The sequence below is a fragment of the Mus musculus genome, chromosome 6 (genome assembly GCF_000001635.26).
Source record: "Mus musculus strain C57BL/6J chromosome 6, GRCm38.p6 C57BL/6J".
NCBI classification, from domain to species: Eukaryota; Metazoa; Chordata; class Mammalia; order Rodentia; family Muridae; genus Mus; species Mus musculus.
In genome coordinates, this window is record NC_000072.6 from 47,942,863 (window position 1) to 47,966,190 (window position 23,328).

The window sequence follows — 23,328 nt, forward strand, 5'->3', positions numbered from 1 at the left end:
TGTTTTAAACGCACCATTCCCCTTAGCGCTTCCTACTTGTTCTGAAAAACCCAAAATGGAATTTACCCTAGAAAAGGGAATCTGAACACCCTTGGGATGAGGGTGTCCCGCCCCAGCACGGAGTTCAGGGATTTCCTTAGCGTTTTCCTCACGGGCGTCTTTCTCGAATTTACCCGCCCGAAGGCTTGCCTGAGCCAGCTGCCTGCTCGCCCGGGGCCCTGGGGGTAGGGTTGACGCCGCAGGCCAGCGGCCACCGAGTGCGGGCCTTCTGGCTGCAGGGGGCGCCGTGCGCGCCGGGCCGCGGCTCCGGTAGATTAGGGCCAGCAGGGCACGTGGCTTGGGACCGTGTGGAGAGTGCGGGCGCTGGACAGCAGCTCCGGCCCCTCACCGACGCGCAGCCCGCGCCTGGGCCGACCTGTTGACTGAAAATCAGCCGGCGCTTGGCCAGATGCGTCGATGGAGGCCCGCAGCCCAGCGACGACGTGGTAGTCATGGCTGAAGCGGCGCCTGCCCCGGTAAGCGCCCCGGTCCATGGCCGCTGTGTGCGAGGGTCTCGGCCTACCCGGCTCGGAGCACCCCCTGCCCTGGCCCCGGCCCTGGCCTGGAGGCCACGCAGGCCACGGAAGCCATCAGCCTACACATGGCCGCAGGCGGCCTGGTGGGCTGGGCCCTAAGATCGGTGCGCGCGACATGGCCTCCGTAGCCCGGCCAGGCCGGGCGCTACCTTTTCTCCGGAAGGCCTGGAAGGACCCTGCAGATCACAAAGTCCCTGTGTTCTTCTGAGACCTGCGCCCGAGCAGTCAGACAGGAGCCAGGGTCGCCTTCCTGCCACATCTGCAAGGTTGAGGCTGCGAAGGGGGCCTCAGGTCAACACCTTAGGATGAGCCTACCACTAAAATACCTAGCGACTCTACTTTCTCGTAGGAAACAATACTTAACCCAATTTGCAACAGGTTTCTAAATTTTGTGACTGGGTTGGTTTGCCAAGATATAATGGCCCTCGGATCTAGACCAGCCTGTTTACAGAGTGAGTTCCAAAAAGAAGCTGGGGGAGGGGTTAGCTTGGTAATGTTCAGTGTGCCAATTTAGAGGACATGCTAGAAGATTTTCACCAGTAAAAAAAATCTCTCAGTAAGTGGTATCTATTATTACCAATACATCTCAGACAACTCTCTGAAACCTTAGTCTCTTGGAAGCTTTTAGAAAAGAACCTCTCTTTCTCTATTTTGCTGTGTGTCCTTCTAGGTTCCCTGACTACAAGGAATAGAAAGTCAACTGGGAATTGTGGAGGTTGTGGGAGTAGGACTAGAAACCCTTCAGTTCCTTCCCACCTACTCCTGCCCCTTAGTTGTCTTGCAGTACCTAACATCCCAGAAAGCTTACCAACAGGATAGATTTCAACACTATGATAATAACTACAGCTGATACCACGGATGCTCAAGTCCCTTACATAAAATTGTGTAGTGTTTGCATATAACCTATTCATATGCTTTAAAATACATTACATCGATGTCTAGATTTCCAATACAGTGGAAGGCTAATAGTTGCATCGAGGAGGAAATGACGACAAGAAAAATGTGTACATGTTCAGAATAGACAGAGTTTTTTCTTTCCAAATTTTTTTAGGGGGACATTGGGGTAGGGTTGGGGACAGAGTTTCTGTGTAGTCCTGGCTGTCCTGGAACTCACTCTGTATGTAGACCAGGCTGGCCTTAAACTCAACAGAGATCTGCCTGCCTCTGCCTCTAGAGTGCTGTGATTAAAGACATGTGCCCTCCCCCACCACCACTGGGCTCCAGATATTTTAATCCCATGTCGGGTGTATTTTTGATTGTAGACCTGCAGGTACATGGGACAAAATGCCTTTTAAAAAAGAACAGCCAGGCATGGTGGTGCACGCCTTTAATCCCAGCACTTGGAAGGCAGAGGCAGGCGGATTTCTGAGTTCAAGGCCAGTCTGGTCTACAGAGTGAGTTCCAGGACAGCCAGGGCTACACAGAGAAACCCTGTCTCGAAAAACCTAAATAAATAAATAAATAAATAAATAAATAAATAAATAAATAGAACAACAACAAAACCCACAAACAGGTGTTATACTCTGCAGCCCTGGCTGGTCTGAAACAGGGCTACACAGAGAAACCCTGTCTCGAAAAACCTAAATAAATAAATAAATAAATAAATAGAACAACAACAAAACCCACAAACAGGTGTTATACTCTGCAGCCCTGGCTGGTCTGAAACTTGCCATTTAAATGATCAGGCTGGCCTCGAGCTCACAGAGATCTACCTGCCTTTAGCTCCCGAATGCTGAGATTAAAGACATGTGCCACTCTGTCTGTCTGCCTGCTCTCAGCTCTTCATTCTAAGCTAGCCTGGAACTCACTTTTTAGTTCAAACTGCCCTTGAATCTGAGGCAGTCTCCCTGCCTCAATTTGTGAATACTACCATGCCTGGTTTACGATGTGGATACTTTGATTATATGATTCTCTTGTCTCTTGAGCAGCTTTCTGAGAGGTACAGTCAGATGTGTCATAAGAGGCCACCTACCCCTTCTTTTTCACTCCAGCCAAATGCAGAGAAGAGCTCATACCTCTATTCCATAGAAATCACACTGTGGACCGTGGTGCCTGCTGTTCAGGCCTTGGAGAAGAAAAGTGGATTCTTGCCTGGCCCGCTTGCTGACTCTGGAGGGATGCTCAGGGACAGCAGAGAAGAAGCTGGCTGACTGTGAGAAGACAGCTGTGGAGTTCAGCAGCCAGCTGGAGGGCAAGTTGGCCGTGCTGGGGACCCTGCCTCAGGAGTCTAGGCTGCTGCATGAAGAACCTCATGGGCAACTGGAACTTCTGGGTCCAGCGGCTTCCCCCTGGCAACAAGGGGGAGGTCCCCAAGGTAGCCTTTGGATACCCTGACTAGGAAGCTTAAGGGCCTGTGCCTGTAAGCATGTAGGTGAACAAGTGGGACATTGTGGTTTCAGGTGCCCCTGACCTTTGATGACATGGCTGTATATTTCTCTGAATTAGAGTGGGCCAAGCTGGAGGACTGGCAGAAGAGGCTCGACAAGCATGTGATGGGGGCAGCTATGAGATGCTCGTTTCCCTGGGTGAGGCTGTGTAAGACCCCCTTTCGGGGATCCCCACTCTAGTATCAGGAGTGAGAGAGCACCCAAAGAAACACGAGGACCCATCTTGCTGTAATCACATGAGGCAGTTTAATGACGGAGCTCCGGACCGACATGCATCTCACATAGGAGATAATGGATGTCGGCCACGAGGCTCGAAAGCTAGGGTTTTTTATGGGGTGAGGGGCTTAGGGGTGTGGGATTCAGCATAGCGACACACTATTGGCTTATTCAAACATTAACAGAAAGATTACATGTCAGCAAAAGGGCATCAGGACTTTGTTCCTGTGGGCTGGGGGCTTATCTTTGTTCACATAGCAACCAGTTGATGTATGACTTTACCCAGCGTCAAGGGGCAGTAGACAGAGGGGAGGTTCTGGCCAGGTGGTGTTGACCCAGAAGATAGCCCTGCTTGTCCTTGCATTTTTTTCATTTTTACAGTCAAGCTGTTCTTAGGAATGTCTTAACAACAGCCCTGTCTGTTCTGCTTTGTTCTCAGCCCCAGGCTGCGGGCTCATAGACAACTCTTTTACATGAATCACAGGTTACAAAATCTCATTTTCCTTCAGCTGCAGAGGAATACCTGGGCTTTCATCCTACAATGGCTTCCTGCTGTCTTTGCTTTTGCTTTAGGCAGCCAGACTCAGATTTTTCTCCATGCCCTCCCCATTGTGTATGCAGATTATGCCATCTCCAAACCGGTCATTCTCACCCAGATAGAGAGGGGAGAAGAGCCTTGTCCTGCAGGCCCCTGGGGCCAGGAGAAGGGGGGTGAGGAGAAGACAATATGTCAAAGGAAACCAAACACCAGTAAGTATTGGTACATCCTGAGACTGCTGGGGCAAAGTGAACAACAAACTGCTTTCCTGGGTAGACTGGACCATTTTGGAGCTGGAAAAAGCCCCTTACCCAGAGCTGGCTACACTTTGTCTGCGGCTTCTCTGAGCAGGAGTAAAGAGAAGGCTTCTCCTTAGAACTGTAAGGATTCTCCTCTGTATAGGAGGCACCAGCACAAAAGGGATGGCTGTGAGGTCAGAGGTGGCAAATGGAGATCAAGGATATAATAGGCATCTTCTGAGTGAGTGGATGGTCAGTTATGGCAAAGCATCTACTTTGTGCCACCTGCAGTGGTACCCATGCCATCTGCCATCACTGTTGTTCAGCTGACAGCAGCAGGAGACTGCAGATGCTCTTCTGCTTCTCTCTGGGATGGATCCTTGGGGGACAAGGCTAGGACTGCTCTGCAGCCAGTGTTTAACAATGACTCCTCTGGGGGTTGGTGAGGAGGCTCGGTGGTTAAGAGCACTGACTGTTGTAGCAGGGATCATGTTCAGTTCCCAGCACACACATGGCAACTTAGAGCTGGCCTTAACTCCAGTTTAGGTAATCTGGTGCCCTCTTCTGGCCTCTGTGGGCAGGAGTCATGGATACATGAAAGCAAAACACTCATATTCTCCCTTTCCCACACACATACAAAATTATTTACTTATTTTATTTTTGGTTATTTAATTCAGAGTCTCACTATTAGGGAGCTCTGACTATCCTGGAATTCACTATGTAGGCCAGGCTGGCCTTGAACTCATGGAGATCTGCCTGTTTCTTTCTCCCAAGTGCTAGAATTAAAGACCTGTGCCACCATGTTGGCAATAAAATAACTATATCTTTAAAAATATTTAGGGCTGGTAAGATCGCTCAGTGGTTAAGAGCACTGACTACTCTTTCGAAGGTCCTGAGTTCAAATCCCAGCAACCACATGGTGGCTCACAACCATCTGTAACGAGATCTGACGCCCTCCTCTGGAATGTCTGAAGACAGCTACAGTGAACTTATATATAACAAAGTAAATAAATCTTTATATAAAAAAATATTTAAACATAACCCAAAGTAGAACAGGACAGTAATCATTGTCACTGATCTTCAGGGGTGAGCTTTTGGCAAGCCTAGGTTATAAGGTGAGACCTTGTATCAAAGAGAGAAGAAAGGAAAAAAAAATCAGTAATAGAAATGTACTACCCGTCTCTTTCTAGACATAACCACAATATCATCACCCACCCACAGAAAATTATCTAACACCTGGTCCTTATTTCTGTTTTCAGTAGGAACATGGATCTTAACTTTAATAACCCAAAGTCCACATACTGCACTTGGTTTATGTCTTTTAAATCTATATAAAAAAAAAAAAACTCCATCCAAGTCCACCCACATTTTCAACAGTTTTACTGAGGTGTAATTTATGTACCATAGAATCCACCTATTAAAGTATGACCCTAACTCCTCAAGATCTGAGATGGGAGGATTGTGATCTAAAAAAACCCCAGACAAATAGGAAAGAATCAAGAGTTCATGTTTAAGCAGGGTCTATAGAACAGGCTGTAATCCAAGCTATTCTGGGCACAGGAGACTCATGGGTCAGAGCCTGCTTAGTCTACAGAATGAGTTCAAGGCCAGCCTGGGCAACTTAGTGAGAACTTGTATCAAAATTTAAAAGTGAGCCGGCCATGGTGGCACACGCCTTTAATCCCAGCACTCAGGAGGCAGAGGCAGGCGGATTTCTGAAGCCAGCCTGGACTACAAAGTGAGTTCCAGGACAGCCAAGGCTACATAGAGAAACCATGTCTCGAAAAGACAAAAAACCAAAAAACCAAAAAAAAAATAATAATAATAATAAAGTGAAATTAGAGCTGGTGAGATGGCTTAGCAGGGAACAAGGACATGTGAGAGACACAAACACACAAAAATAGGCTTTAGACAAGAATTGAGCTGCAGGCAGTGGGCATGGCCACTGTATCTGTATATTCTGTCTTTGGTCTATAGCCTAGAATCCCAGAGACTCTTACTGTGGTCCTGGAGTCACTGGCCTCCTGTCTGCGAGACCTTGGTATTGTGCTCAATGGCATTGCTTTGTGTTTCTAGGTATTTCTCTGAGTCCAGAGCAGGCCCCAAGTCCAGCTAGCCCTGCCCAGGAGGAACTGAATCAAAGGCAGACACCTGAGCAGCAGCAAGAGGAAGCAACCATGATTCCACCTGAGCCAGGCACTGGTAAGTGAGAACAGCTGGACAGCAGCAACAAGCCAGATGTTGAACTGTGCGGAGTAGGCTCTTGGGAGCTGAACCTTGAACAGGTAGGTTTAGTCTTTTCAGTGCTCAGATGTCTGAATAGCACTGTGGGGGCCTGGACACACCCATCTGCCTGGAGTAAGGGGAAGAGTGTGAATGAGCTTTCTACCGTGGCCATGTCTCTGTCTCACCTCCCAGTGTGGCACTAGGTTGGCACACTATAGTTTCTCAGGATTCTTTCTGAAAACTTGAGAACTCTGACTTTTCTCTTTCATCCAGGATCTGTGTCTGCTTCTGTTTACAGGTGATTCCTGCTGGTCCTTTTCTGAGACTGACTCAGAGAATATGAGTGTCATACACAGAACTGGGCTTACTATATTCTCTTATTCTTCTCTTACTGATGACCTCACTCCTAACCCTTGTTGCCTTCCTTCCGGGGGTTTCTCTGCATTTCCCCCACAGCACATGACTTCTCCTCTGGTGTTCCATCCAACCAGTATAAACTCAAGCTGTATGCATGAAATTTGTGAGATGAGACCTGGGGCGGGAGGAGAATGCCTCCACCCATTGAAAAACTGGGACTCTGTTCTGGGACCTTCCCTAACCTTCTGTTATTTTGAGACTGATGAAGGTGACAGATGTAGAGGGGCGGCCTGGGCCTACATGGGATTGGCAATGTGGCCTTTATAGCTCTATTCTCATCTCAGAAGCCCTCCAGATGGAGCCTGAGGATCTGTTCTTCCTGCCAGACCCTTGAGTATGTCTAGGGCTTGCTGAGGAAATGGCCATACTCCGTGATACTTGTGTCAAGAATGGCGCTCATCAGATTTTTCCCTCTCACAGGGATTCCAGCAAGCACCAGCCCTTTATCACTTAAACAGGAGGAAGAATCTGCAGAGGGAGGAGAGTTGCCACCCTCCCCTTCCACAGATAGCCTGCTTTCTGTGGAGCCAGGTGAGTGAAAAGAGAAAACACTAGTGACTGTGCCAGAGCCTCATCGAAGCTCAGAGGGCCTTTGGTAGTAACAGTCAGCCCGTGGTCAACTGGCCTGAATGGAAAATTACTGCTTGAAGACATGCTGCAGATAGAAGACTCTATCTGCTAGTGATAGAAAGGCTGTTCATATATGATCTGCTCCAGTCCTACGGTAACCCTGTGAGGTGGCCTACCGAGATTCACAGCCTCAGGCATCTTGCAGTTTGCATGTTGACCTAGACTTTCAGTGTAGGTCCTTCACCTGGATTCTGGTTTGTTTGGTTTTTTTTGTTTTTGTTTTGTTTTGTTTTTCAGTTTTTCGAGTTTTTCGAGACAGACTTTCTCTGTGTAGCCCTGGCTGTCCTGGAACTCACTCTGTAAACCAGGCTGGCCTCAAACTCAGAAATCCACCTGCCTCTGCCTCCCAAGTGCTGGGAGTAAAGGCATGCGCCACTGCTGCCTGGCTAATTCTATATTTTTTTTTGATAGGGCTCAATGCCAAGACCTTCTATTTTCTGTCTCTGGGGACCACTATCCTCACCTCAGCCTGTGCTTTTCATGGCTCTGTCCCTGCAGTTATTACACTATCACAGTTACACTCTTGCATCAGGTGAGACCTTCACTGAGACCCCACAGGAATCATAGGCTGATTGGGCAGCACACACCTTGGTGGATTTGTTTGGGATGAGTGACATACAGGCAAGTCACTCCCCTCCCTCATCTAGGCCACAGCCTCCCCTCACCCCTTTTTTTGAGGTGGGGTATATGTAGCTGGCTGGCTTTAAACTCACTATGTAACTAAGGCTTGTCTTAAATTTGTGGCAGTTCTCCCATCTCACTTCCTGAGTGCTAGGATCATAGCTACATGTGACACACAAAGCCTCTTAATTTTGGTCTGGAAGCAGTTGGCACTCATGGGCTCCTGATCCTTTTTAGATTGTGACTATTCTCATTATAACATTTAGGATCTTGCCATCTGTCTCAGAATGAACTCATGGACCTAGATGAGGGAGGGGAGTGACTTGCCTGTATGTCACCCATCCCAAACAAATCCACCAAGGTGTGTGCTGCAGGACTCTATGCAGGGTCCCTGGCCCCTGGCTTTTGCAGCTTGCTTCCTTCTCTGGTGTTCTTAGCTCAGCTTCCAGGAATGAGGCATAAGACAGCAAGCAAAGTTGAACAATACATGAGACACTCCTGCCCCGTGGTGTCTATGACTAGGACCCCTGGCCTGATCTAATGGCACTCACAAAGACTGGGGAAGGGAGGGGAGGCCTGAACCTGGAGTAAGGCCTGGATCGAATGGCAGGGGAAGCCATGAGGTCCCCTTGGAACCAGCAATGATTCCTATGACCATCAAGACAGAAGCCCCATCTGAGGATCAACCTGAGCAGAACCTTCTGCAGTCCTGCAGCCAGTCCGTATTTAGAGTCCACAGAAGGACCAGGATTAAGACCAGGGGCCACAGATGGCATCACACGGATTGGGGAACCTCAGGCAGCAGAGGATATGGGAGAGCCACCCTGTATCCTTCCTCAGCCACAGAAGCAGGCATTCCTGTGCCCTGACTGTGGGCAGAGCTTCTGCTTGAAGATTAATCTGACAATCCATTAGCAGACCCATGTAGAAAAGAAACACAAGGAGGCTTGGAGTGGCTTGCCTATTAGGTCAGGGAAAAGCCACTCCACACTGGAACCAGAGAAAGTGGTGGTGCCAGGCCCTGTCATCCACTGGCCACCTGAGGAGCCCACAAGCCACCGGTCTCCAACAAGCCATGCCTTCATGAGACAAAGGCCAGCAACTACAGTTTACCACTGTAGTGAATGTCTTCACTCCTTTCAGCAACAGAAGAGCCTGGTATTACACCAGCATCAGCACACAGGCAAGAGGCAGAGCTGGCCTGCCTGTCCCTACTGTGGCAAGGCCTCCCGCCGGCCCTCAGACCTCTTTTGTCACCAGTGTATCCATACTGGTGAGCGTTCCTATCAGTGCCCCCAGTGTGGCAAGGAGCCACCACCTGGCTGTCCACATGCAGACTCATTCCTGAGGCTAAACAATCCTGCATTTCCTCTTGCTTTCTGTCCTCCAGGGAAGTCCAGCCCTGCAAGGGCCCAGCTCTGAACAGGACAGGACCTGCACTGTCTCAGGGCCTTTCCCTTGTGCCTGCCAAGTGGTGGAAGTTCCTTCACTTTCCAGCTGAGTTGGTACTTTAGGGGCCCTTCAAAAGCACAAGCTCCAGACCAGGAATTTGAGGTGATAGTGTCATGCCTCAAAGTCATGAGAGCGGGTGCTTCATGTGCCTCTTTGTCACAGCACCTTGGGGACAGCCTTGTGGAGCTTCTGGAGCTGGGTGATGGATTCCAATTCTGATAGTTTGCTCTCTTGTTTGGCACTCAGACACCAGAGCACATGAAGGCTCCCAGGTGCCTTCATCCCTGGCTGTGCTATTGCTAAAGTCCTGCAGACTCTGTAGCCACTCAGAAGTCCTGCACAGACGAGGCAGAGGGTGACACTGCCGTCATTCCCAGGGTAGGGGTATGACTGGCAAGACTGTGGCATGCAGCCATGGTTCTGGACGTTACTTGCCTGCACACCCAACCGTTGTTTAGGCCCTGCAAGCAAGACAGCAGTTGTCAGTAAGCGCTCAGACTGAACGTGGACAGTATAGCTGCCCCAAACTTAATCCTCCGCTGCAAGCACTCATGTTGCTGTTCTGGGGGTTCCTAGGCCTCTCTTCTAATGCTTTAGATGTTCTCTGGAAAACAAGTATTCATATTTGAAGCACAAATCCAAGTGCTGGGGTGGGGGAAGAGGCGCTGTATAATCCTGGCTCGCCTTGGGCTTGCAGTGAATTTTTTTCCCCTACCTCTATCTACCTACTAGGATTTCCTTGCTTGTGCCATTATGCACAACTGGGCTTACTGCATTTAACCTGAAATTCAATAGGACAGGTTAAAGAGTATTTTGAGTTAAGAATGAACAAAGGCTGCATGGTTGCCTGAGCTCAAAGACGTTGGATCCCAGATTCTGATGACTTATTTTGTAAAACAAAGATATGGTTGGGTTGGTTACAAGGCCCTAAGAACCATGGAGGTGGAAATATTAACTTAATCGGTGCTCTATAAATACACTGGAAAATGTAGCTGCGTGTTTGTGGCCTAGTTTGTTCTGGGGAGTCTCAACATGTGACCCTAGTGGTTGGCGTGGCTCTACAGCTCAAAGGTGAACGGAGCTCAACACCTAGTGCTCACACCTGCGGGGCTGAGACGAAACGCTAGCGAACGCTATGCAGCTTGTGCTCCCAGCTAGCCAATAGAGTCTGGCTTCTCTACCGTCAGGGGCGGAACCTCCAGGGCTAGCCAATGGGGAGCCGCCTTGTGGAGGGTGTGGCCTGCGTTTCTGCCGCGGGAGCAGCGAGGACGTCTAGGTCTCAAACTGCCAACTGCGTCCAAGACGACCATCCTGATTCTGTATCGTGAGGCCAGGAAGGGCCGCCTGTAGGGGACACAGCGGCTACAACAAGACGAAGCAGAATCGCGCGCAGCCATGACTGAGGCGGCCGCTGCACCGGTAAGGGTGGCCCTTACCGATCATGTGGGGGATGTGAAGCGGTTCCTGAATTCGCCGGGAGGACATCTTACCACCTCCTAAAATTGGGTAGAGCTCAGCCAGGTAGTCAGGGAGGAGGACTAGGAGGTCTGTTGCCACATGATTAAGTCCTTGTCTCCTTTGCCACGGGTTTGATCATTTGTAATATACGGCCGTTGAGCTTCACCAGGAAATATCTGGGCCCGGTGCACCGGCTGCGGTCGTTTTTACTCCACGACTCCTTTTTTCCAGGACCTCTTTGCTCCATCTCGCAAGTATTAGCCATCTCCGATCAAATCCCGAGCTAAGGCCCCCTCCAGTTAGCCCTCTTGGTCCTGGGACCTAGAATCTAGCTCCTGCCTAGGAGGGAGGGTTCCACGGCCTTTCGGGCCTGAATTCGATTCTATTAAGAGTAGATACATACTTCCTCGCTTGTTGTTTTTTGATGAACACCGGGAAGACTTTCCTACTGCAACTAGTTAGGGAATCAGTGTTATAGAAAACGTTGGGTAGGCGTGTTTTAGGTTCAGGTGAGTGAACTACTGAGATGAGATTTACAGTCCCTGAAGGTAGGAGGCATCTCCTGCTAGCAATAGCTTTGCAGTGACTTCAAAGACATTTCTTGGTGTTAGATTTGTGGCAAAGGATCCCAGAGAGACGAAGATATTTGACCTTTATGTGTGAAGACTGCCTCCTCCCAACCACATTTTGTTGTATGGGTCAGTGGTCACAGACCTCAGGATGGAGTGAGGAAGAGAGAAGTTTCTAGTGACAAGTATCTTACTGTGTGGGACACTTTGCTGTGTCTTTTTTATGGAAGATATCTTGGGGGAAGTTTAATGTCACAAAATTGTATTCGTTACAGTCTTTGGTTTAGAACATATAACACATTCTGACCAATAGTCAGGAACCTTCATGTTTATTGGTAATACAATATATAATAAATGTCATACACCCTGAGTGCTTTTTCTGTTTGACCACCTTAGAGATAGAGGGAAGTTCCAGGATTTATCTGTAGTCCCCACAGCTCCGCATTTTATTTACAGTTATGCATGGTGACATTACCCCCCTTCTTTTGACTAAGATGCTGGCTTTCAGCTTTCTCTGCCACTGCCTACTGGCATCTAAGATCTAGCTTCCAGTAAAGTGACTGTTCAGGGCACTGTAGTGACTGTTCGGGGCTGTTTGTTGAGGTGTCTCAGTCACAGAGACCTAGTGTCCAACTTGAAACAAGCTGAGGTTACCTGAGAGGAATGAATCTCAATTGAGAAAATGCTTCCATAAGATCTAGCTGTATGGCAAGCTCGTAGGGCATTCTCTTAATTAGTATTTGGTGTGAGAGAACCCAGTTCATTGTGGGTGACCCACACCTTGGCTGGTGGTCCTGGGGTAAGAAAGCAAACTGAGAAAGCCATGAGGATCAAGCCAGTAAGCAGCACTCCTCCATGGCCTCTGTATCAGCAACTGCCTCCAGGTTCCTGGCCTGTTAGGTTCCTGCTCTGACTTCCTTTAGTGATACATAGTGATCTGTGTCGTGTAAGTGTGAATATAAACCCTTTCCTCCCCAAGTTGTTTTTGGTCATAGTGATTCATCAAAGCAATAGAAACTCTAAGGCACCTAGTAGCGGGTTAGGAATTCTTGCAGTGCTAGTTGAGTCTCTGGGCCCTTAAGAGACCACCAAAGAAGGAAAAGCTGGTCTCATTTTAGGGGAAGCTGCTCTAAGAGGTAGTGAAGGTGCAGGTGGTGGCCTTTAATCCCAGCACTCAGAGGCTGGTGGGTCTCTGAGATTGATGCCACCCCAGTCTACAGTACAGTTAGTGTTCCAAGACTATACAGAGACCCTGGTGGGGGGTGAGGAGTGAGAGTTGAGTTTGCCACTGGATAGGCAGGTCTATGGCCTTGCTGTTGGGCTATGTCCCCAGAGGAAGAAAATGTGGTCAAATAACTGATGAAACTAATATAATCCAGCACACTTTGGATACTTTTTTTTTTCCATTGTAATGGATCTAGGTTCAAGATTATTTCCATGAGGGTTCGGGGGGGGGGGGTCTTTGTGCCTGTGTATTTGGTCTTTGTGTCTGTGTATTGGGTCTTGACTGGGATCTGATAAGTGAGGAACCTGAATGCATTCCAGAAGATACCGGTCTTCCTGTATTTGAGAACAGTTCTGGAAGTACTACTGGAAGCCAACATATCTCCTTGTCTCTGGTTCCAGGACTGGCATATGGGGACTGACCTCCAACAACAGACCCAGATCCAGTCTGCAGAGATCTCCCTTCTAGCTATCCTATCTGCTGTTCAGGCAGTGGAAAAGAAAACAGAGTCCCAGGCTGTCCACCTTCAAAACTTGGAAGTAAGAACAGGGTCAGCTGAGAAGAAGTTGGCTGACTTCGAGAAGACGGCCATGGAGCTCAGCAGCCAGCTGGAGGGCAAGTGGGCTGTTCTGGGGACCCTGCTGCAGGAGTACGGGCTGCTGCAACGGCGGCTGGAGAACCTGGAGAATCAGATGCAAAACCGGAACCCCTGGGTCCTGAGGCTCCCCCCCAGCAGCAGGGATGAAGCCCCCAAGGTATTCATAGAGTGAGGAAAGGCCTCCAATCTGAATTCTAGTGCTTAATACAGTCACTATGGACTTTAAGGAGCTTTTAAAATTGTCAGAAGTACAGTGTGACATTGGGAAGGTAACAGTAGAATGGGTTGTTGGGAAGGGTATGTTTGGGCAGCAACAGTTGTCTTCTTCCAAAATGAGCTTTTTTTTTCCTTATTGAAAAAGATTATTTTGCTAGCACACACCTTTAATCCCAGCACTTGGGAGGCCGAAGCAGTCATATATCTGAGTTTGAGGCTAGCCTGGTCTATAGAGTGAATTCCAGGACAGCCAGGGCTACACAGAGAAATTCTGCCTTGAAAAACCAAAAAAATGTTTTCACCAAGTGTGGGTGGTGCATGCCTTCAGAGGTAGGCAGATCTCTGTGAGTTGGTGGTCAGCCTAGTTTATATAGAGAGCTCTAGGACAGCCAGGACTAGAGAGAGAGACCCTGTCTCAAAAAAAGAAAAGAAAAGAAAAAGAAAAGAGAAAAAGAAGGGCTGGATAGATGGCTCAGTGGTTAAGAGCACTGACTGCTCTTTTGGAGGATGTAGGTTTAATTCCCAGCATCTAATGGCAGCTCACAACTGTCTGTAACTCCCAAGGTCTGAAACCCTCACATAGACGTACATGCAGGCAAAACAAGACAAAGTCTACAAAAATACCACTGAGTCTGTTTGATGATGGCCAATTACACCTGAAGCATGTTATTGATTGCAGATAGCTTTTTAGTTAGAGATAGGAGCCCATGACTACTTCACTTTCTCAGTACTGGGACTCCCATTTCCCTTTCTTCCTCCTTTCCCATAGATCCCTGAGCCTTCTGTGACGAAGACATTCCATTTAAGAATGAGTGCCCCAAAGTCTCTCACTCTCTCTACATTTTCCATTGTGGGTCTCTGTTAGTTCCCACATACTACAGGGAGAAGCCTCTCTGATGGCTGAGCGGGCACTGATCGGAGGCTCAGCCTGGTGTGGCCCTGGGGGTCCCCCGTGGAGAGTGCTTCTGAGGATGAGCAGCTGGCCTACAGGAATGGAGGTGGGCTAGAAGGGAAGGCCCAGGAAGACTGCTGAGAGTGAGAGCTGGTTTAAGTAGAGGAAGTCAACAGAAAGCATCTCCATTCAGGTCCCAAGGGAAGATACAAGTGTGCAGTGGAGCTAGAAGGACCCTGTGCACTTGTCTGTTTTTCTATAACAAATGTGGGCAGAAGCTAGCATTTAGTCAGAGGTGCCCTCAGTTTTGAAGGCTGGTTTCTGAAGGGGTGGTGGGGACTTGTATTCCTCCAGGTTTCTGTGACTACTGAAGAGGTGGCTGGGTGTTTCCCTGAGCAACAGGAAGGTAGCCCAGAAGACTGGCAGAAGGAACTCTGCAAGCGCGTAGCAAAGGAAAGGCGTGAGGTGCTAGGCTCTCTAGGTAAGAGACATCCCCAGGGGCTTCCAAATGTGCGTTCATTCTTTTCCTCCATGTATTTCCTCAGTGACTCTTGGATCTAAGAACCAGAGCAAATTGATCCTCTGCCTTCAAGCTGGTAGAAGGTATGATTCCCATCTTTAGAGTTAAGTGTAGACATGCTTCTGATTTGTGTGTATGAGTTGTTTTGCCTGCATGTATTTCTGTACATCCATCATATGCTTGTCTGGTTCCTGCAGAGGCCAGAAGAGAACATCAGATCCCCTGGATCCAGTTACAGGTAGTTGGTTGTGAGCTGCCATGAATGTACTCAAAATAGAACCTGGATCCTACCAGTCAGTGTTCTTAACCACTGAGCCATCTGTCTAGCCCCATGGACATGATTTATAAAGGTGACTCAGGTCTGAGAAGTGAGGGCTGCAGTAAGCACTGGATCCTCTAGCCAAGTGTGCAGGAGTGTGTTTGTGTGGAACTTGATTAAATCTAGAATTTCATAGCTATATCCCCAGCTCTTGCATCATCCTGGAGCTTGCAGAGAGGTTAAATGGATTATCCAGAGCTTCCAGTAAAGACCCTCAGGTTAGAATCTGCTCCCCACTGTCCAGTTCTTCCCAGTCCATTTCTATAGAGTAGAGGCTTCCTCTACTTACATGTGTTCCTCTAGGTGTGTAGTGGGGCAGATAGTTTTTCACCTTATTACACTTTTGATGCCCATGGCCCAGCTCTTTACCCTGTTTCCACCATGCTGTGCTCTCTTCAGGGAAGTAACTAAGTCTTAGTGTGATGTTTCTCTTCCCCTGTGCCTGGCACACTCTAGGATGATAAACAATGAATGGGTCGATGTGAGAGCTCAGTTTTCATTCTCTGTTAGCTAATAGCATCGAGTTGGAATGCAGATTGTAAAGCCATTTGCGTTGATAAGGGAAATTCTAAGGCAAGCCCCTCCCTCTGAGTTACAGCTCTAGTCTTTTGTTTCTCTGACAGGATCTTGCTATAACTCAGGCTAGCTGGGAAGTTACAGGGTTGCTCAGGCTGGCCTTGAATTTGTGCCTGTACCTCAGCCTTTGGATTATGGGATTATAAGATTATATTATATTGCATTTTGAAACTTTGTAAAGGTAAAGAAACCCTTAGTTCAAATGACAGAAACAGTAGAAGGGATCACTCTTACTGAAAGAGGATAGATTCCTGTTTGCTCAGAACACAAAGGTGCCACCCCCCCCACACACACACACACACTGTGTGTGGGTAGAATTAGTATTCTATTACCATTGATTCACAAAATTAGTATGACAGCAATTATCCTTAATCAACTAATTCCCAAATAACCACACAGAGTAAGATTTTTAAAAATTGCCTTGAGCCAAATACTGAGCAATCATTACTTGTTCTAACCCTCCACGCTAGTCTGGCTTCCTTCCAGAATATATTCCCATCTTCCTTGCATTTTGTCATCCTTCATCCAGCTCTCTTCTGATTTTTTTTTTTTCTCGCCCTGTCCTCCTGGCTCCCTCCTTCACTTCTGTCCCTTTCTCCATCACTTTTTTAGAATTGGAAGTCCTTCCTTATTCCCTCTAAAGCTCTTGGCTTTTATTGGCAAGGCAGAATGAATGAGGAGCAATGTTTATACAAACTTGAAACAGATGCTTCTAAGAATAAACATAACACAGCCATATCCATATTAAAACAAGATATGAGGGCACTAACCTTTACACATTGAATGAAAAAAGGCATACCTGCTTGTCTATATGTGCCTGTTGAGGTACTGCACATGTAATGTTAGATCCCTTCGTAATGGAATTAGTCGGTGTTGAGCATCCCAGTGTGGGTGCTGGGAACTGAACCTAGGTCCTCTGTAAGAGCTCTCCCTCAAGCCCCTTTCCTTGGTTTTAGATTTTACTATATTTAAGAAGAAAAGTGGGGGCTGGAGAGATGGCTCAGTGGTTAAGAGCACTGACTGTTCTTCCAGAGGTCCTGAGTTTAATTCCCAGAGTCCACATGGTGGCTCACAACCATCTGTAATGGGATCCAATGCCCTCTTCTGGTGTGTCTGAAAACATCTACAGTGTACTCATATACATAAAATAAATAAAATCCTTAAAAAAAAGAAGAAAGCTGGGCATGGAGGTGCATGCCTTTAATCCCAGGGAGGCAGAGGCAGGTGGATTTCTGAGTTTGAGGCCAGCCTGGTCTACAAAGTGAGCTCCAGGACAGCCAGCAGCCAGGGCTATACAGAGAAACCCTGTCTTGAAAAAAACAAAACAAAACAAAAAAAGCTGTCATTTGAAGGAGTCTCTGGTAGGTAAACTAAGGAAGAACTCACTGAGTGGTTGGCAAGCTGCACTAAGATTAAAAGTTTTTGGGGGTCCCTGCAGGCAGAGGGACCTCAGAGAGAGACCATACAGAAGTCAGTAAGTGGTGCGTGGAAGATATAGAGGATCATGAGGGCACACTTGGTAGGTGGTGGTACTTGTTGGCTCACTGAGGGCTCCTCTACAAGAGCCAGATGGCAACCCCTTCCCGTTGTACAGAAAGGCCTAGGACACCATGGTAGTTGGTGTCAGGAAGCAGATGCAGAGTAGGCTGGCATGTCCCTGGAGGTACCTAGAACTTTCTTGCAGAGTTTTGGTATGCCGTGGAATGTGGTGACTTCAGGGGCTCTGGACTGCCTATCCTTTGATAGTCCTGGCTGTTACTCCACCCTCTGTTAACTTCTCCACTGTCATTTGAATAATCTTGCTTAATTTTCTAGAAGTTTCCAAGGAAAGCCTAATTGAGACTCTTCAGTCAGTAAGCATGAGCATTACAGTTTCAACGTGTGCAAGTGATGTGGATACCTCAGAGTTTTAGAGGTTGGTTATAGGGAGCCCCTGGACAGGGACTGCTGAGCTTCTGGCCTTTTGACTATGCAAGTACATTCTTACATTAATATGTTTTTGCTCAGTAGTGCAGAGGTCAAGCATTTCTCTCACTGGATAGGGTCTTGCTTGTAGCCTGGTTGACCTAGAACTTACTATATAGACCAGGTGGGCCCTAAGCTTATAGCTGTCATTCTGCCTCTGCCTTCTTATTGCTGGGATTACAGTTGTGTCCAATTTAAAAGGCTTCTCATGAGCTGGAGAGATGGCTCTGAAGCTCAGAGCACATGCTGCTATCTATCCATCCAGAGGGCCTAAACTGGATTCCCAGCACCTATATTGGGCACCCACATCAGGCAGCTGTCAGCTGCTGGTCACTCTAGCCCCAGGGGATCCAGCACCTTCTGTCTTTGAGCACACTGCACTCGTGCACAGATACATATATACAACCTTTTTTTTTTTTCTGGCCACCTCCCCCATCCCAAGCCCCTCCCAGTGTAGCTGCTAATCTTATTATAGTCTGTACTCAGAACTCACAACTCACAAAGTGTATCTGGAAGTCAGAGGACAACTTACAGGCACCACTTTTCTCCTTCTATGTTGTGGGTTCCAGGAATCCAGCTCCGGCCATCAGACTGTGGCAAGTGCTTACCCAGGTGGTGTGTTACTGACTGTTGACGTCTTTCTCCAGAGCTTGAAAGTGCCACTTGCAAAAAACTTGGTTTCCCGACTGTTTGGTTAACATTACAGAAGCAGCCTGTGTAGGGGAGGTGGGCACACATGGCTGGGCAGCACCTTCTCAGTATGACTGGACCACAGGGACCTTTGGAACCATGGAGAGCTGACCTTGTATTTCGGGTCAAAACTTAGCACGGTGTTGAAGCACATGTTTGGTAGCTAGATAGTTGTGGCTTGAAATTGAAATTTATTTTTTTTTTAGCTTTTAACATAAATTATTTAATATAAATGCACTGGTTGCTGGCTCCCTCTGGAGGCGGGGGGATGCATGATTTGCTGTGGTGTGGGTGTAGACTTTAAGAGATTGGCACAGATTAGTGACGTCACTTGTCCCTTGAAAGGACACTTACCCTAGGGTACTGGGCTACTTAGGCTTCTGGAGAGAGATTGATGGGAATCCCAGCTGTTTGGTTAAAATTACAGAAGCAGCCTGGGTAATGCATAGCAACTTAGACAAGATGGCTTTTCTTACTCCTGCCAGGAGCTCAAGGTGTCAGAGACCCAGGTGCCTTTCAACTTGCTGCTTTCCCTTTCCTACAGAGTTGCCACTGCAGTTCAAGGTGACCTTTGGGAAGCAACTGGAAGCTGGGCCTGGTAGCAGACACCTAAACCCAGTACTGAGGAGACAGAAGCAGGTGGAACTTTGTGAGTTAGAGGCTAGCCTGGTCTACATAGTGAGACCCTGTCACCAAAAAGAACCAACCAAGCCAAAAATCTAGTAGGAGCTGGGTGTGGCAAGTTCAGGATAGCCAGGGCCACTTAGAGAAACTCTGTCTTGAAAAACAAAACAAAAAGCTATCAGGAGGGAAAGAAGAATTGCCCTTTTCTCTTAGGATGAGGCATTTATTTCCAATTTAACAAGCAAAGTTAGTACTTATGCACTATAAATATTAATCCATTTACATCTCTTGTAGGTTTTTTGTCTTTTTCTGTATATAGGTGAAGAAACTAAGGCACGGAGAAGCTAGGGAAATTATAGTGGAAAAGTCTGAGCCTTTACATTCTACTGGTTATGTGCTTGAAGGAGTATTTTGGAAACATAGCTTATATTCTGGAGGGATCTGTGGGCCCAGCCTAAGGGGTGCTAGTGATGGAAGGCTATGGACCCTTAGGCATAGGCTACTGCTGGTCATTCAGAAGCCACGATTCCCTGCTCTCCCGGCTCCCTAGCACACCTCATGTTATTACCAGAAATCCCAGTATCTGTTCTGTCTTTGCTGCCTCTGTGGTTCTTCTGAGAGTGCGTGGGGGTCACTGGTCCTGGCCAGAGATGGTGATAGGAAAGACCATGACATCTGATACCCTCAGAGCTTCTTCTGTTTTCTTCAGAAACAGGCCAGCTGGAATCTGCCCCGAGTGTTCTTCCCTGGATCAAGCAAGAGGAAGAGGTATGTGAGAAGAGCCTGCAGGAGACAGCCAGTGCATCCCTGTGCTCAGGTGAGGCCCAGGGCGGGCTGCATTTCTGGGTCTCTGAACAATATGAAGCCTTCTGTATGAGTGTCTGGAAGTGGCATCGAGCAGGTTTCCTGTGGTGTCCTGTGGTCCCTGTGTGTGTTTGCTGTGGTCATCTTCCCACAGAGTTGCATGAAATTGTCATTTTGTCCCCAGTCTCCTGTCTTTGCTTTATGACCTATAGTTTGCATGGTACTAGGGCACTGTAAGGACTGACTGCATGGGACACAATCCCCCATCCCCAGGAGGGCTTTTCAGTTAGGAGAAAGATTACCAGAAATTAGCACTACAACATAAGAACAAGAAGCTATGTCTGAGCCAGAGAGCCCTTTGAGAATGGTAAAAATTGTGGACAGCATACACAGAAGACACATATACTCTGTGTTTACACTTCTGTAATCAGGTTGTTAGAGGCAGCCTATCTATCTCATTCATAGTCTTGATGGCACAGATCAGTGCTTGTCAGAGAGCAGCATCTGATAGTATAAATGAGAAGAAGCCTTAAGCGAGGCACATGGCTTAGCTTAAAGGACATCTGGGTGTCATGTAGATGACTCAGAGTGGGCCTCTGGCAGAAGACAGATGGGAGATAGGTTAGTGCAGAGCGAGCGTCAGTAACAGGCTCGAGTGAGCCTGTGGCCGAGATGACTCATGTTTGTGTCTCATCCCACCAGAAACATGGCTGGCTAACAAGAAAAGGACCCTGGAGGGGATGTCCATGGCACCAGAGCCATCCTGGGCAACTGAAGGAGGACCTGGCAAGGAAGATTTCGAGCAGGGAAGCTGTGTCGATCTGCTCCCTGTTTGCAGAGAGAGAGAGGCAGCTCCCCTCCCTCGAGGCTCTCAGAGTCAGCCTGTGCCAGCTGCTGAGGCCACTGAGGATGACCAGAACTTCAGTGTCAGAGAGCTCAGCACACAGCCTGAGTACTCCCACCATGGATCTCAGCCCTTTGCCAGTCTCCAGTGTCCCCAAAGTGCTACACAGCAGGTCACTCTCACCAGGAATCGCCGTGCACCCACAGCCCAGCGTGCCTACACCTGTGTCCAATGTGGCAAGAGCTTTGTCCACCAGTCAACACTTACCACACACTACCGCACACACACCGGGGAAAAGCCTTACAAATGTGCCGAGTGTGAGAAGCGGTTTGGCCGTCTGTCCACGTTGCTGGAGCATCAGCGTACCCACACTGGAGAGCGACCCTTCCCATGTGCACAGTGTGGTCGTCGTTTTGGGCGCCTGTCTACTCTAGTGGAACATAGGCGCACACACACGGGTGAGAAGCCATTTCCATGTACCCAGTGTGACAAACGTTTCACACGCCTGGCCAACCTGACAGTGCACCAGAGTGTGCACTCTGGCGAGCACGCCTTCCAGTGCACCCAGTGTGGCTCATGCTTCACGCACAAGCCCAGTTTCCTGCGACATCTGCGCAGCCACTCTCAGGAGAAGCGCTTTAGCTGTGGCCAGTGTGGCAAGAGCTTCACCTGTCGCTCCTGGCTGGTACGCCATCAGAGCAGTCATGCACACTTGGCATCCTCTGCTTATGTGGCCTGTGAGAGGAGCTCACCAAGTCATGTGTCACCTACAGGTCTGTTTAAAGGCGCAGCCAGGGGAAAGTTCTCCAGTGACCCTCCTGTCTCACCCATATCCAAGGACACTGTGGTCAGTCAGGACCACAAGGCATATGGTGGAGGTCAGCAGCTCAGCGACCATGGTCAGGAAAGTCTAGTGGGGTCTCTGCATAGTTGTCTGTCTGTAAAGATGGAGAATGCAGGGTAGCACCCAGGGAGCTCCATAACGAGGCCACTAGGACACGGGCCTCCTGGGTCCCCTCAAATCCAAGCCATCTGCTAGGCTTCCCAGGGCTAGGTTCTCCCATGGACTGCTGGTGCTAAGTGCCCCTGGGATTCCTGCTGCAGGGAAGTTTCATGAACACAGAAAAGGTGGCAGAAACAAGCAGTTCAACAGTCCCCTGAGATCTTGGTGGCTCCCATCACTGTCTTAGCAATGTAGGCAGCAACAAAAGGCCGGCTAGGAAGGTTGCAATTTTGAAGTTGTTCAGCTTCTGGTTGAGCAGCTCAAAACTCAAACTAGTTTCCAAGATTTCTCTAGGGCAGAGCTGGGGATGTGACTCAATAGAGTGTTTATCGAGCATGTGTGGATGGAGCCATGGTTAGATCCCCAGCATTAGATTAAACCGGCCTTGGTGGTACGTGTCTGTAATCCTTGTATTTGTGTAGAGGCAGGAGGTGCAGAAGTGTAAGGACATGCTTGGCTATATGAGCCCCTGTTTCAAGGAACCAAAACTTAGGAGTTCAAAGTCGGAGTTGTCAGATTGTCTCTCTCACCAGTGGCCACATGCTTATATAACAGCTTGTGTGTTTCCAGGGAGCCCCACTGGAGGGGATGGGACTGTTAGTGTCATTGTCACCACTTTGGAGGAATGTGGGAAAACAGGCCTGTGCTGTTTGCATCTGGGGCTGGGGTTACTGAAGGTCTGATTTCCCTTACTTTGTTGTTGTTCTTTTAAGACAGGGCTGCCCTGGAACTTGCTCTGTAGGCTGACCTTGAATTCACTGAAATCCACCCGCCTCTGCCCCATACTCACTTTAAAAACCTGTGAAAATAAAGGTATTTGTGAAGACGTGTAAAGTCCCTGTCTTGCCTTGACCCTACCAAGGTTGGTAATTGTTTGAGATACAGTAATGTTATTCTGCTCCAGATTGTGGCGATGGTGGTGATTACTTATTTTCAATTTTGTGTATTTATTGAAGTTCTGAAAGAAAAAGATTGTTGGAGACGGGCTTGGGCAGGGCCAGCTGGATTTGCATGGAGGACACTGGGCCATCGAAAGCCCAACCTCCTCCTACTCTAGCCCTCTTTGGCCATGAGGAGCACATAAACACGTGACATATACATACACTGACACATGCACATACATATAAAATCTTAAGAAAGCACTCTGTGGAATGGATGGTAAGTATGTTTCCATAAGGTGGTGACCGAGTAAACCACTTCCCATCTACAATGTTTACACATTAATTTTCATAAATCCTAAGGTTCATTGATTGTAAGTCATACCTTTATTTTCTACTTCTCTAAGGGAGAAAAAGCTGCAGCCCTGTCCTCATGCTCCATACCAATGCAGGGTGTTAAGTGCTGTAGTCATGTTACCAAATTGAGCAAAAGTGTCAGGCTCTCCTGGGTAGGTCCTGACCAGCAGATGTCTCCCCTCCCCAGGTACTGGTGGCAGTTTGTATTATTTATTCTCCCTCGCTGCTATTCTGTACCAGACATGAGCCCTTTCCATCACACACACACCCTACACACTCAGCATGGACTCTGCAGGCCCCCAGCTGCTCTGCTTCACACTAGAGGGACAAGGACTTTGAAACAAGGCCTTTTGTGCAGTGCTTTCATCATGGAAGCATAGTTCTCAAACATTACGGTGAAGACATCGTGGGTCTAGCCTGTGCTACTACACAGCCTCACAAAGGGCCTGCATTTGGTAGCATAATCTCAAAGAAAGAGCAAGTGTCTTG

At 48.2% G+C, this 23,328-nt stretch overlaps 1 protein-coding gene and 1 long non-coding RNA gene across 2 annotated transcripts; both read left to right on the forward strand.

The window, feature by feature from the left end:
* The first annotated feature begins 312 nt into the window (after positions 1-312).
* Positions 313-11,687, forward strand: Zfp783 (zinc finger protein 783). Its single transcript, NR_027963.1, has 6 exons — positions 313-515; positions 2,567-2,889; positions 3,021-3,100; positions 6,032-6,157; positions 7,019-7,129; positions 8,116-11,687. It is a non-coding gene; the product is annotated as a zinc finger protein 783 (long non-coding RNA).
* On the forward strand, positions 10,528-22,438 carry Zfp956 (zinc finger protein 956). The gene is made up of 5 exons (NM_178898.4): positions 10,528-10,720; positions 12,955-13,308; positions 14,614-14,740; positions 19,663-19,770; positions 20,460-22,438. Exons 1-5 carry the CDS (start codon positions 10,697-10,699, stop codon positions 21,563-21,565), a joined length of 1,719 nt encoding a protein of 572 aa, NP_849229.2. The 5' UTR covers positions 10,528-10,696; the 3' UTR covers positions 21,566-22,438.
* The last annotated feature ends 890 nt before the right edge of the window (positions 22,439-23,328 follow it).

What these genes read in the sequence shown, in the direction of transcription:
- Zfp956 (NM_178898.4), top strand. Translation starts at nt 10,697, where the DNA reads ATGACTGAGGCGGCCGCTGCACCG. An exon ending in GCAGGGATGAAGCCCCCAAG is followed by an intron (nt 13,309 to 14,613) that starts GTATTCATAGAG and finishes GTATTCCTCCAG; the next exon opens with GTTTCTGTGACTACTGAAGA. An exon ending in TGAGGTGCTAGGCTCTCTAG is followed by an intron (nt 14,741 to 19,662) that starts GTAAGAGACATC and finishes TGTTTTCTTCAG; the next exon opens with AAACAGGCCAGCTGGAATCT.